The sequence below is a fragment of the Rattus norvegicus genome, chromosome 8, assembly GCF_036323735.1.
Source record: "Rattus norvegicus strain BN/NHsdMcwi chromosome 8, GRCr8, whole genome shotgun sequence".
In the NCBI taxonomy this organism is placed as follows: domain Eukaryota; kingdom Metazoa; phylum Chordata; class Mammalia; order Rodentia; family Muridae; genus Rattus; species Rattus norvegicus.
Window position 1 is genome coordinate 13,030,051 of NC_086026.1, and position 14,188 is coordinate 13,044,238.

Below are 14,188 nucleotides of genomic sequence, written 5' to 3' on the forward strand. Positions count from 1 at the left end.
AATAAAGTCTGAGAAACCAGAGACAATTCTGATAGGAAAACAAAGGCAGTCAGTATACGTTTCACATTATGGGAGAGAGAGAAGTAGAAGAAGGATTGAAGGAGAGAAGGGAAGGGAAACTGGTCAAGACATAAAAAACAAACAAATAAATATTTTTTTAAAAGAATGTTTAACCTCACCACCATAGAAAAGGCATTACAAAAAACATTCAAATAAATAAAGCTATAATAAATAATAATAACCAACAACTACTCCGATTTAATTAGACAGTACTCCTAACAGTTAAAGATACACATGCTGGGAGGTGACTCAGAGAGTAGAACGCTCACCATGCAAGGATGGGACTTGAGTTAGGATCTCCAGAACTCATATAGAAGCCAGGCAATGAGCACAGTGCAGTACTTAACTGGCACACCCAAGATATGCCAGTGTTTCCTGCCAGAGAAAATTATATCAAAATTCATAACACCATATGTTAAAAACTACCAGTTTGGAGAAGAGAAGAGTAACTTGGGGCCTTGCTATCGTGAGCACTGGAAAGCGAGCAATATGCTAGATAAATAATCACAGACTCTGGTTGCAAAATTCAAGTTTATCTAAGGGGAAAAAGAAGTCATGAGACACTTCATGGCAAGTGTGCTTTGCTGTTATTAATTAAATGATTACTTCATGCCACGTCTCACTGTCAGCTTTCTAAAGGCCATACAAACAGGGACAGGCTCTAACTGAAGAGACAGGAATGAAGTGCCTTCTGCCTCTGATGGTTAATTTTATAACACTTTCCTCTGCATTTCTTCCAGACAGAAAGGACAAAAATGAGGAGAACAATCAACTGGCCCAGGTAGGCTCTCAATGCATGCTAACAGCAACAAGCAATAAAATGCGCCTTTTATAGCCTCTTTCGGGACCTTCCAAGACAGCACATTCCTGCAAAGTCCCAGAGCTTCTCAGAGGAATCAGACCCTTTCCATGTGTCTAACTTGCATAAGGGTTAAATTGCTTAAGTCTGCAAAATAGATAATCATCTCTGATGTCTCCTAGAATTTCAAGAACATATCAAGATGAAAGGAACAGTAAGAATATATAGACCTTGTGTGCACCTGACAAGCCAAGCGGCTGCCCTTAGTTGTTATATGGATGTGTAGTTTGGCTGATTCTAGTCATTCATAAATCAACTGATTCCTGGCATCAAAGAACAGATGAGGGGACTCCTTCCTTGCCCTTGGCATCTTGCCTTTCTCATCCCCTTGCAATTCATTTCCTTCTTATCCTTCCTGCTGCCAAAGAGACTTCAGGCCACTTTGCTTAATTTGAGGGAATTTGCTCTCCTGTAGCCTGTGTCCTTCTTGTCTTTCCTGTCAGGCATATCTCAACCAGTTCTACTCGCTTGAAATAGAAGGGAGTCATCTTGTCCAAAGCAAGAACAGGAGTCTCTTAGATGGAAAACTTCAGGAAATGCAGGCCTTTTTTGGATTGACAGTGACGGGAAAGCTGGATTCAGACACTCTGGAGATCATGAAGGTGCCCAGGTGTGGGGTGCCGGACGTGGGGCAATATGGTTACACCCTCCCTGGGTGGAGAAAATACAACCTTACATACAGGTAATGTTTCTACCAATGTACACGAACAAATCCAAGTAACTAATCTCCAAGAAACAACCACAATGATGGCTTTATCTAACCTGTACATTCAAGGCATGTGCCGCTTTGTGGGTTCTATGTAACCCGTCCCCACATTAGACCTATGCTGTGGGCACTATTACAGCTGCCATCTCAACCCCAGGGGAACTAAATTAAAAGGCTGCTACTTGCGGCTGGGGCTGCAGAGGACACTGGCTCCAGCAAAGAGGTTCCAAACTCTAGGCTGTCTTCTCCCATGTGAGCTCAGAACAGGAAGCACTGGCATCTGCTACAATGCTCTGGAGGCATGATGAGGTGTGCAGACAGATGGGAAGAGTATGAGTGTGCGGGATGAGGAATGTGTGTGTGTGTGCATGTGTGCATGTGTAGGGGAGTGTTTGAGGTGTGGTGGGGTGTGTGTGTGTGTGTGTGTGCATGTGTGCATGTGTAGGGAAGTGTTTGAGGTGTAGTGGTGTGTGTGTGTGCGTGCGTGCGTGTGTGTGTGTGTGTGTGTGTGTGTGTGTGTGTGTGTGTGTGTGTGTGTTTTAGACCTATCAAATCTCATATCTTAGTTGGGTCCCAGTATAACGATGTATACTCAGTTATTTAAGGATAAGGAGCTACAAGAAATGTAATGAAAAAGTAAAAAGCTAGCTAGGGGGTTAAGGAAATGACTCATCAGTTAAGAACGTGTACACTCTTGCTGAGGACCCAGGTTTGATTCCCAGTACTCACATGACAGCTTGCAACCACATGGCACTCCTGTTCAAAGGGATTGCGTGCCCTCTTCTGACTTCTGCAGGTCCCTACACAGTTAGTACACATACAAACACTCAGGGGCACAGACATGGGTGTGTCTTAGCTAGGCATAAGCCTGAGAATGAGACAACCAGTAGTGTTCTTCCACCATGCTTCAGGCTCCTGCCCAAGCCCCTCAGTAATGAACTGTGACCCGGAAGTGTAAACCAAACAAACCCTTTCCTCCTGTAAGTTACATTGTGTTATTGCAGCACAAGAAACTCTGAGTTGGGTTACATAAAACTGTGTCATTTAAACAAAGCTGGAGAACCACACAATGCTACAAGTCACTGCAGCCCATGACTAGTAAACTACCACTTCCACAGTTCCTGCAATGTTGCCCATTTTTTCAGGATAATGAATTACACTCCTGATATGACACACGCTGATGTGGATGAGGCTATTCAGAAAGCTCTACAAGTTTGGAGCAAGGTCACTCCACTGATGTTCACCAGGATATCCAAGGGGGTTGCAGATATAATGATAGCATTCAGGACAAGAGGTAAGGCTTAGAGTGGGGAAGTGGGGGAGTGACTTCTTCTAAGATCACAGGGAACTGACCTCTCTCCCCTTCAACTGTCTCTCAGTCCATGGCTGGTGTCCTCGTCACTTTGATGGTCCTCTGGGAGTCCTTGGCCATGCCTTTCCTCCTGGTCTGGGTCTTGGTGGTGATACCCACTTTGACGAAGATGAAACATGGACAACCGGGGATGGGGAAGGTGAGGCTAATTTTCACTGTGAGAAAATTGCATTAATCTAAAAAATATATATCATCTAGAAAGAATCACTGTATAGTTATCCAAATTCCCAAATTTCTCACATTATATTCTCAGATCACACTACTGGGGTGATGAACAAACATTAGCCATGGCTACACTCCAGTAGTCTTCACACAGAGCTCTCACGTGTTAGTAGTCCTGGTCTGAGAATGGTGTTTGCCATTTGCCCATGAGCTCATTAACATAGGGCCGTGAATTTCCACAGTGCCTGCCAGTCCACTATGTATACAAAGCTATGCAAGCCCTGTTGTGTGAACCCCAGTGGTGTGCTCAAAAGTTCTAGCCTTGCAGCATCTGCAATCCTGTGTGGTGCTTAACTCCTATATTCAGCACAAGGCTGCACACTGAATCAATGGCTGTAGTCATCCGTAGCTTGAAGCCTGAAAGACTTAAGAGGGCTGGTGGTTCTAAGCCTGGGAGTTAAGGAATACTTTGTAGGTTTGTGGCCCATAAGGATCAATTTGAAAGCATAGACTTTCTCTACTAACCACCTCCTCCCATCTGCAAATTATTAGACCCTAGTTCTTATATTTGATTTAGTTCTTTAAGGGAACTAAATTGATGTTCTATCTTTGATGGCCTGAACAGCACCAAACATGTTTTGTTTGAGTTTATATAAAGATGGGTATTTTGCTTGCATGTTTGCCTTTGTACCACATGTATGCTTGATTTCAGAGGCAATCAGATACCCTGGAATAAGAATTTGCGAGTCCTGGGAAATTAATTCAAATCCTCTGGAACAGAAGCAGGTGCTCTTAAGTGCTAACCAATCTCTTCAGCTTCAGTGTACTGTTACTTTTTCAACAAAACACCCCAACTTCACTGTAGTGATGCTGTGTTTATTAAGCAAAGGAGAAGGTTCAGTAACCTTTACCTCTCACTATCCTTTGCCCCTGTCAGTAACTCAACAATTTGGGGTGGAAATCTGGCCTCCAAGATCCCAGGGAAGTAAAGGTCATGGCCTTCCTGATGGGCAGCACGCAAGGCTGCAGATCATTCCTGACTCCAGAGTCCAAATACTCTGCTTGCATCACTTTTAGTTTCTATAGACACACCCTCATCTCTCTATCCACAAGAGCACAAGAAGTTCTTTTTCTCCCAAGTGCTACTGAGACAGATCAAGAGGTCAGTATTGGCTGAGTCTCAGGCAAGCAGTGAAAATCTGGGATGAGCTGTGGCCAGTGCCACATGACTTAGCATTACAGACAGGGGCGAAGGAGGAGCATTGCCCTCAGAAAACTGAGAAGTGGGGTGAACGATTCTCTATGTGTATCTTCTACTGAAGAATAACCACGATTTCCATGGTTTCCATCTTGGTCCAAAGCCAGCATATGTGTGCTCAACCAGTTGTAAGGAGCAGCCTAAGCACTGCCAAACTCAGGAGTGCCAAGCTTTCTTCAAGAGGCTCCACTTTCATATCCAGAAGCAGAAGTGGAAGATGTCTCCATCTGACTATCCTTAGTCAATCAATGTTAATGCTCCTCCATGCATTGCTTCAGGCCTTCTCCTGAAGAGAAGTGTGTACATTGAAATCTTAAAGATGCCAGAGTTGTAATCCAAGTTTATCAAGGCTGACTTTTCCAAGGAATAAGTTCAATATAGCCTTCGACTAAGCTCTGCACAAGCCAGCAGTTCAAAAGGAGTTGCCGTCTGTCCCTGTTGTTATCTGTCCGTTGTATTATATCGCTTTGGTGTGGTAAGAGCTGTAGAGAGCATACCATGACTGAGCAAGAAAAATTAATCCACTGAGCTGGAGATGAGCTCAGTTGAGTTTTTCCTGGTGTGTACAAGGCTCTGGGTTCAATCTCCAATATGGAATAAACTGGGTGTGGTAGTGACCCCTGAATCCCACTACCTTGGAGGTCAAAGCTGAAGGATCAGGAGGTAAAGATCATCCTCACTATACAGGGGATTTGAGGCCAACCAGAGATACATGAGACCCTGTCTCAAAGGGAAAAATAAAAGGAAAGGAAGTCTAAAGACAGGTATAGAAAGAACTTAGTACAGATAAGAAATGAACGTGTTATGGAGTGACTGTCTCAGGGCACATGAGAGAAAGCACAAGGCTTGGAAGAAAGGCCAGAGGGCTGTACAAAGGTATCTATGGCTGAAAAAAGGTAAGATTGCTTAGGGCTGGGGGAAGAAACTAGGGCTTTATTGTCCAGTTGGTGAAGGACCACAGAAGAGCATAAGGATCATCGTATATGGTCAAGCATCCCCCAAACAGGTGGCTCCATTTCTTAAAAGAATACTATCCATTTCTTTTGTTTGTCTATTTGTTTTGTTTCTAAGACAGGGTCACACCATGTAAACTTGGCTGGCCTGGAACACATGTAGACCAGGCTGGCCTTGAATTCAAAGAGCTCTGCCTCCTCTGCCTGGGAATAAAAGTGTGTACTGCCATGCCAGCTAAATAATACTATTCATTTCTGAGTAAGTAGTCTCAAGTCATCTGCCTCCTGGGTTAAATTTTTTCATCAACTCACAATCATGTTTTCTGCTTTTATCAAGGGTTCAACTTGTTTCTCGTGGCTGCTCATGAATTTGGTCACTCTCTGGGGCTCTCCCACTCCAGTGATCAAACAGCCTTGATGTTTCCTAATTATGTCTCCCTGGATCCTAACAAATACCCACTTTCTCAGGATGATATTAATGGGATCCAGTCCATCTATGGTGAGTAGCATTGCAGAGTTGTATGTATGGTAACTAAACAGAAAGTTTTTCAGAGAGGAAATTGAGGGGGTTGCTTCCGGAAATATTATTGTGAAGCAAACATGTACTTGGGTAAGACCCTAGTGAGGACATAGTTCCTGTACCTTCTGAATAATCTTCCTTTTCTCCCTGAAGGAAGTCCGTCTAAGGTACCCACCAAGCCAAATGGAAACCCTGTCCCCTGCGCTTGTGAGCCCAACTTGACTTTTGATGCTGTCACTACCTTCCGCAGGGAAATCATGTTCCTTAAAGGCAGGTAAACCTGTTCCCTTGAGAGCCCAACTTCTTAAGATTTTTCTTTTCAAAGGAACTGGGGTAAAGAGGGGTCCTGGTCTCTGTGAGAACACATGTCGTTCACATTTTACAATGCACATGCTATTTAAATGTTTTAAATGTTTTACTAGATGCACACATCTCATACTTGTTTGGTAAATTAGTTTTAAATATTTAAAGCAAATTTAGCTGGGTGGTGGTGGTGTTGTATGCCTTTATTCCCTGCACTTGGGATGGATGCAGAGGCAGGCAGATCTCTGAGTCTGAGGACAGCCTGGTCTAGAGAGTGAGTTCCAAGACAGCCAGGGCTACACAGAGAAACCCTGTCTCCAAAAACAAAAAAACAAAACAAAACAAAAACAAAAAACAAAAGCAAATTTAAATTACCAGAGAGTTTGATATAAAGTCTATTTTCAATGGCTTCTTGGTCAAATGAGCACTATTCCAAAAGTTTGTTAAAGTCAATTTATAGCAGATTTCAGGATCCCATTGTTAAACTTTGAGGAATGTCTCACATCAGTTCACATCTTGTTGGAACTATCCATGTTGGGAGTATCTATACCCTGGAAATCTCCACATACTAAAATTCAGGTCTTCTACCCACCTAGAAAGCCGGCTGCTGAGCCTGTGTCAGTACATCAGCAAGAGACTTCCTCAAGAAACAAAGTGGAGACCAATAAAAGAAGACACCCAAGGGCAACCTGCAGCCTCCACATACAGGCACACACATGCATTCACATATGTGCCTCTACATATGTGAACATGTGTGCACCACACACCACAATCCTAAAACTGAAACATGCTGGTAGACACAGACACCAGGACAGCATTTACGAAGTGTTTTGTGTTTAACGCAGGCACCTATGGAGGGTCTACTCTGATATTACTGGTGCTGAGTTTGAGTTTATTGATTCCTTCTGGCCATCTCTGCCAGCTGATCTTCAAGCTGCCTATGAAAGCCCCAGAGATGAGGTCCTTGTTTTTAAAGGTAAATTTGCCAGTCATGTTTTCTATTCTTCTTCTTTTCTAAAAGGGCAGTGTGTATTTCTGTAAAATACAATCTTAATCATGAGTTTTGTGATAAGATCCCTCCTCTAATTTAGGTTCACCTCATAAACGATAATCAGATAGGTTTCTCTCTATGGCTGTAACAATTTCTATCCCCCAAATGTACTAAAAGGAATTTTTGTGATTAAAAACTATAAAAACTGAGAGCTGGTCAGCAGTCAAATGAACTGGATGCTCTTCCTGGGGAGCTAGGTTCAATTCCCAGCAGCCACATGGAGGATGACAATGGTGCTGAGGAATCCGATGCTGTCAGCCTCCATGGGCACCAGTCATGTACACGGTATACAGACACACATGCAAACGAACATCCATTCACAAAAATGAACAGTTTCTTAAAATTATAGCAGTCCATTTTTTTCCAAAACAAGCTATCTCACTTTTATGTTCCCTTTTATAGGAGTATTGTATACTTAGCAAATAAAAGAAATAGAACAAGAAAAGGGCACCACAGAGGCATGAGATTACTGGGCTGGGAGATGAGAGGAACTGGGTATCCAGTTACCCTCAAACTTTCCAAGTCATCTCTTCCTCCCTATCAGATGCAGAGCAGAAGACATCTGACGATATCATTCTCTCTCTCTAGATGAGAATTTCTGGGTGATCAGGGGGAATTCTGTCTTGCCTGGTTACCCCAAATCTATCCACACACTCGGGTTTCCAAGACGTGTGAAGAAAATTGATGCAGCCGTCTGTGATCATGACACAAAGAAAACCTTCTTTTTTGTTGGCATCTGGTGCTGGAGGTAACTCTGTTGTTTGATCAGGGGTGGGGGGAGTCATCCATGGCAGCATTACCCCAACACAGACAAAAACAAAATGAATCTGCAGTCTCCCAGTAGACTGTGTTGAAGGCAATCTCTAGCATATGACACTTATTAAACTTAGATGTTTGAATGAGTCTAATAAATTGTCCAACTTAAATAAAAACAATAAAAAATAATAAAGATGTTGATACCAACAAAATTCCCAATAGCAGAAGCATAGCTAGTCAGAATCTAGAAGAGGTACAAGGTGAGCCTTCACTTGATTTAACAGTTCTTCAGGAAGAACTACTCTGACAGATGCTGTGGCCTTCTTGATTATTTTGTTGGTGGTGATGGTGGTCATAGGTTACCATCCTTGTCCAAAAAGCAACAACTTTTCCCCCTGTGATTTTTCTTATTGTTTTTAGGAGATGCAAAGTAGAGGCTGGGGAGTGGCTCAGTTAACAAACCATGTACCTTACAACTGTAAGAACCTAAATTCATTCCCAGAACTATGTCAAAAGCTGGGTACAGTGGCATCTGAGTGTACACACACACACACACACACACACACACACACACACACACACACTACAGAAACATAATCTCTACTGTGTTTTTGTCATTGGCTCTGTTAGATGTTTCTCCCTACCAGGCCTGCTTGGTTCCCATAATGACTCTAAACTGGGCAGCAGAAAGATTAAGCTCACCAAACAGACACCAAGCAGAGTGAGGCCTTTGAAATCTTTGCACACAGGTATGATGAGATGGCGCAAGCAATGGACAGAGGATTCCCACAGAGGATAATGAAGCGCTTCCCAGGAATTCGCCTCCGTGTAGATGCTGTCTTCCAACGTAACGGTGAGTGCCAATGCCTCCACTGTGTGGGTGCTTGGGAGACTATTAAAAAGGACAGCACAAAACGCAAATGTTTGATTTTAGCATAGTGTTATCATTCTCAAGTACATACACTGGTTGATAGACATTACCCCGTAGACATTATCAAGCTGAGCCAAGAGGTGCTGAACTGAACTCTGAGATGCTATTTCAAATCTATGTAGAAAGTACTAAAATTAATTTTAGTCACCCTTGTCTAAGTTCTAAAAGAGACCCTAATGTGTGAAAGATAACTAATCTCACAAGATGAATGATTCCCAAACATAAGTAGACACATACATACATATGTGTATATTATATACATTCATAATAGATACATATATAGTTTTAGATACATCAAGTTCATTTATGAAAAAACTATGCTTCAAGTATCTGAGGCAGTGGGATTATGGTGAGACTCAGGAGATTTTAAAAGATTGTTTAGCAATTGGCTTTTTGGTTGGTTGGTTGGTTGGTTGGTTGGTTGGTTGGTAGGAGTTTTGCTTAGTTTGGAGTTTTTAGCTGTACTGAGAGTTCTTCTTGTACTAGGCAAATGTTCTGCCTCTGAGCTATATCCTCAGCCCAGAATCTTAGGCAATTTAATACACAAAGTCCAGATACAAGATTTTCAAACGCAGTGGCCTGGGCCATCAGATAACTCATAGTCTGAAACAATTGTTTGAGGCCTAGTGAGATGGTTCACTGGGTAAAGGTACCAGCAGTACATGCTGATGATCCACATTTACACAGTTCTTATGTAAAGCAAATGGAGAAAAACCAAATCCACAAAGTTGTTCTCTAACTACCACACGCATATGCCATGGCATGGCATGCATGTGTACACGCACGCGCACACACACACACACACACACACACACACACACACACACACTAATAATGATATATTTTTTTAAATATTTGAGAGCTGGAGAGATGGCTCAGCAGCTAAGAGCACCAACTGCTCTTCCAGAGGTCCTGAGTTCAATTTCCAGCAACCACATGGTGGCTCACAACCATCTGTAATGGGATCTGGTGTGTCTGAAGACAGCTACAACGTGCTCAAAACATAAAATAAATAAACACATCTTTTAAAAAAAGAAAGAAAGAAAGAAAGAAAGAAAGGAAGAAAGAAAACATTTGAGTACCACATTGATTATCTCCATGATATCGAAACAGAACCCTGAAATGTGAAATAGATAAATGAGGGTGGTGAGTCCAAGGACAGACCTAAAGGGCCCTTCTTTTCCCCTCACTGAGATGCCTTTTGAAATCTAGCTTGAGAGCCAGGGACTGCCTTCTACATTCAGAGACCCTTTGACACTGTGCTTGAGTTTTTGCTAAGTGATTCCCAGGGAGTGTGATGAAGGAAACTACATCTCTGTAATTCTACAGTATCTTTTTTGTCTTTACAATGGTATTGATTCTACATTTATAAAGTTAAGATGCAGGGGAGAAGTTTATACAAGGTAACTAACCACACCTCTCTGCTTCTAGGATTCTTCTATTTCTTCCGTGGGTCGAGGCAATTTGAGTACGACATGAAGGCAAAAAATATCACCCAAGTGATGAAAACCAACACTTGGTTCCTGTGCAATGAACCATTAAACTCATCATCCAATGTCAGTGTCGAAGGAAAAGCACATTCAATTGGCACAGTGATATTCCATCATAAAAGTGCAAGCTTGCTCAGTTTCAGCATTGTTCATGTGCTGACAAAAGCATATAGTTAACAATAAATGCCACGAATAATGAAAACAAATCTCTTAACCTGAACTCTGTCTCAGAAAGACTCAAGAATGGGAGAGATGACCCAGTGGTTAAGAGCACTGGCCGTTCTTCCGGAGGACCCAGGTTTTATTCTCAATACCCATATGGCAGTCCACAACTATCTGTAACTCCAGGCACAGGGAAATCTGGCCTCTGTGGGCACTGCACACACATGGTGCAAAGACATATCTGCAAGCAAACAGCTGTATAGTTAAAATGAAAAAAGTAAAATAATTGAGCCACATTCTTTAATATCATATTCCTAATCCTACTTTTATCAGCTGGGTAACCAGTAACCAGTTAGAGTATCTGATTCTTCTAACACTGGGGTTTTAAATAGGACAAAAATCTCTCACTTATTTTAAGTCTGACTAGTGCTTTGCAAACTTGGAAAGGTAAAACATGTCTTAAAACTAAACACTAAAGACAGTTCTTAATCTAATCATTAGCAGTCCATTTTGTTTGGTCCTCTGGTGCCCAGTTGAGAAACCCAGTAAACTGCATCCCTCATACCTATGAGCATTTTGGACTCACCCATCAAATAAGCCATTTTAGCCTCCCAGAAGTCGGCTGAGAGCCTTGGAGTAAAATAGGAAGTATGTTACACTTAAGGCAAGTCCCTAACAATTAAAGGACTGGAGTAGGAAATAAATGCCCCTTAGATGTCCATACATTGCCCAATGTATTTAACTAACCTTACAGGATTTGAAATTGACCTTTGTACACATTGATCTCATATATAAGAAATATAGATCTGATGATGCTCAAGACATGTGAGCATCATCTAAGCCTGCAGATAAAAAATTCATCTCTTGGTCCCACTGAGTTAGTAAACTCATGCAATTGGGCTTTGTCTGTCTGTCCTCAAGGTAACATACTTAGCAAAGCTCTGAGGAAATTTTCTCACCTAGAACTTGGAAGATTATCCGTCAAAGTTGTTTCTGTTGGGCTGATATACTGAGAATGTGTCAAATGAGAAAAAATAAGTATAGAGAACCCAACACTGTCTTTGTCACCTATGAGTGAATATGGAAAGAAACAGCTTTTGAAGCAAGCATGAAGAAGGCTATGCTGACAGTGGTTGTTTTCTTGGCAGATCTGAGCAAGTCAAACAGAACAAATATTAATTCATAAAGACGTGTTTGAATTTTCTCCACCTTAAAAGCAAAGGGAGAAGCTTATCATACCCTTCCCACTGTTTAGCATGAGTAAACTCTTCAGATATTGGCTGTGGATAGAAGAGGCTGGGGAAATGCTAAAAATTATCTTTAGCTTGCTGGTCAAAACATCTTAAACTTTAGTTCTCCATCTACTTATATGCTAATCTATTCAAAGTCATAGTGAAATAAGAATTCACTTGTTACTGATTCAAATGACTTTGAATCTAACCTATTGAAAATGAAGAAAAGTAAAAGAAAAGAAAAAAGAAACACCACAAACAAGATAGATACAACAACGAGCCTTAGCGTTTGAGGAGAACAGTGTCAAGTGCAGAGAAGTATTCTATTTGATCCTAATTTGTGATTCTCTCAGGTTTTATTGCTTCATTAAACCTTCAGATCTGTTCATTGTGGGCTCACTTCTTCTGGCTTACAGTGTTAAATTTAATCAACAAAGTAGGGAATGCATTTATTTTCAAGATTATCTTGCACTTTTCATTTCTGGCAAAAAGAAAAGAAAAGAAAAGACCACATGTCTAAACCTACAATCCAATCATTCTAAACCACAATGCACAATCATCAACACCAAGATAATATATGTCTCCATCAGAGCACAACAACCCTACTACAGACGGCCCTGAAAACTATAATACAGTCAAAGCAGAAGACGAGGACTTCAAAATAGCTAGTATATGTCTAAGAACCCTGAAAATATATATGAATAAATTGCTTAATGAGGTCTGTGAAAACACATAATAGAATAAAAAAAACACAGACAATTAATGACAGAAAGTAGAAATAGGTCACTTAAGAAAAACTGATGTAGGGGGCTGGAGAGATGGCTCAGCGGTTAAGAGCACCCGACTGCTCTTCCAGAGGTCCTGAGTTCAATTCCCAGCAACCACATGGTGGCTCACAACCATCTGTAAAGAGATTCAATGCCCTCTTCTGGTGTATCTGAAGACAGCTACAGTGTACTTATATATAATAAATGAATAAATAAATCTTTAAAAAAAAAGAAAAACTGATGTAAAACTTGAAATGAAAGAAGACAAGAGAGACTCTCAGGTAATAAAGACAATGTAGAAAAAACGGACACCTCAGTTAAATACATATTTTAAAAATTCAGGCACAAAGCAACCAGGAGACCTAAGACATTATGAAAATACCAAATCTATGATAATGGAAATAGAGAAAGAAGAAAAAAACCTAGGTCAAAGGCACAGAAAATAATTTCAACAAAATCACAGAAGAAAATTTCCATAGCCTAAAGGATGAAATATCGACCAGAGTACAAGAAGCTTATAGAACACTCTGGATCAGAAAGTACCCTGACCACATAAGAGTCAAAACTCTAAATGTACAGAGCAAAGAAAGAATATTAAAGGTTTGAGTGAAAAAGACCAAGTAACATATAAAGGCAGACCTATTAGAATTGCACCTGGCTTCTTAATGGAAACTGTAAAAGCCAGAAGGCCTGGACAGATGATCTATAAACTCTAAGATCACAGATGCCAGCCTAGATTACTATACTCAGAAAAACTTTGAATCACAATAAATAAAGAAACAAAACCACTCCAAAATAAAACAAAACTTAATCAGTGCCTATCCATGAATCCAGCTCTACAGAAGGGACATAGAAAAACATCAATCTAATCAGATTGACCACATCCTAGAAAGCAAAAGGAATAAGTTGTCTGAGACCATCAAATCAAATGAACGGGAGAAACTTGCACCATTATAAGAAAATAAAAGAAATCAATAAATACTGCTCCTTGATAACTTTCAGTATCAATGGCCTTGATTCCTCAATAAAAAGACACAGACTAACATACTGAATTCAAACAACTCTATCCTCCTACTGCCTCCAAGAAACACACCTTAATATCAAGGATAGACATCATCTCTTGGTAAAAGGATGGGAAAAGATATTCCAAGCAAATTGACCTAAGAAGAAAGCTGGTACAGCCATTTCAATAGTTGACAAAATAGACTTCAAACCAAAGCTAAACAGATGAGATAGGGAAGGACACTACATATTCATCAAAGGAAAATTCCACCAAGAGGACATTTCAATTCTTAACATCTATGCACCAAGCATAAGGGCACCAATGTTCATAAAGGAAACTCAACTACAGCTTAAATCACATACTGACCTCACACACTGATAGTGAAGGACTACAATACCAGACTGTCACTAATAGACATGTGTAATGCTGGTGTAACTGATGTTATGAATCAAATGGACCTAAAAGATATTCACAAAATATCACCCAAACATAAAAGAATATACTTTCTTCTCAGCAGCTCATGGAACTTTCTCCAAAACTGACCACATATTTGGTTGCACACAAAGCAAGTCTCTACCAATACAATAAAATTGAAATAACAGC

The 14,188-nt window shown here is 40.8% G+C and overlaps 1 protein-coding gene across 1 annotated transcript; it reads left to right on the forward strand.

Moving 5' to 3' along the window:
• The first annotated feature begins 701 nt into the window (after positions 1-701).
• Positions 702-10,621, forward strand: Mmp27 (matrix metallopeptidase 27). Its single transcript, NM_001106799.1, has 10 exons — positions 702-841; positions 1,363-1,601; positions 2,771-2,919; positions 3,005-3,136; positions 5,708-5,869; positions 6,044-6,164; positions 7,039-7,169; positions 7,833-7,992; positions 8,750-8,853; positions 10,363-10,621. Exons 1-10 carry the CDS (start codon positions 740-742, stop codon positions 10,596-10,598), a joined length of 1,536 nt encoding a protein of 511 aa, NP_001100269.1. The 5' UTR covers positions 702-739; the 3' UTR covers positions 10,599-10,621.
• Positions 10,622-14,188: the final 3,567 nt, after the last annotated feature.

Coding starts and splice junctions, on each gene's coding strand:
- Mmp27 (NM_001106799.1), top strand. CDS start 740: ATGAAGTGCCTTCTGCCTCTGATGGTTAATTTTATAACACTTTCCTCT. Junction 3,137..5,707: donor GACAACCGGGGATGGGGAAG/GTGAGGCTAATT, acceptor GCTTTTATCAAG/GGTTCAACTTGTTTCTCGTG. Junction 6,165..7,038: donor ATCATGTTCCTTAAAGGCAG/GTAAACCTGTTC, acceptor TGTTTAACGCAG/GCACCTATGGAGGGTCTACT.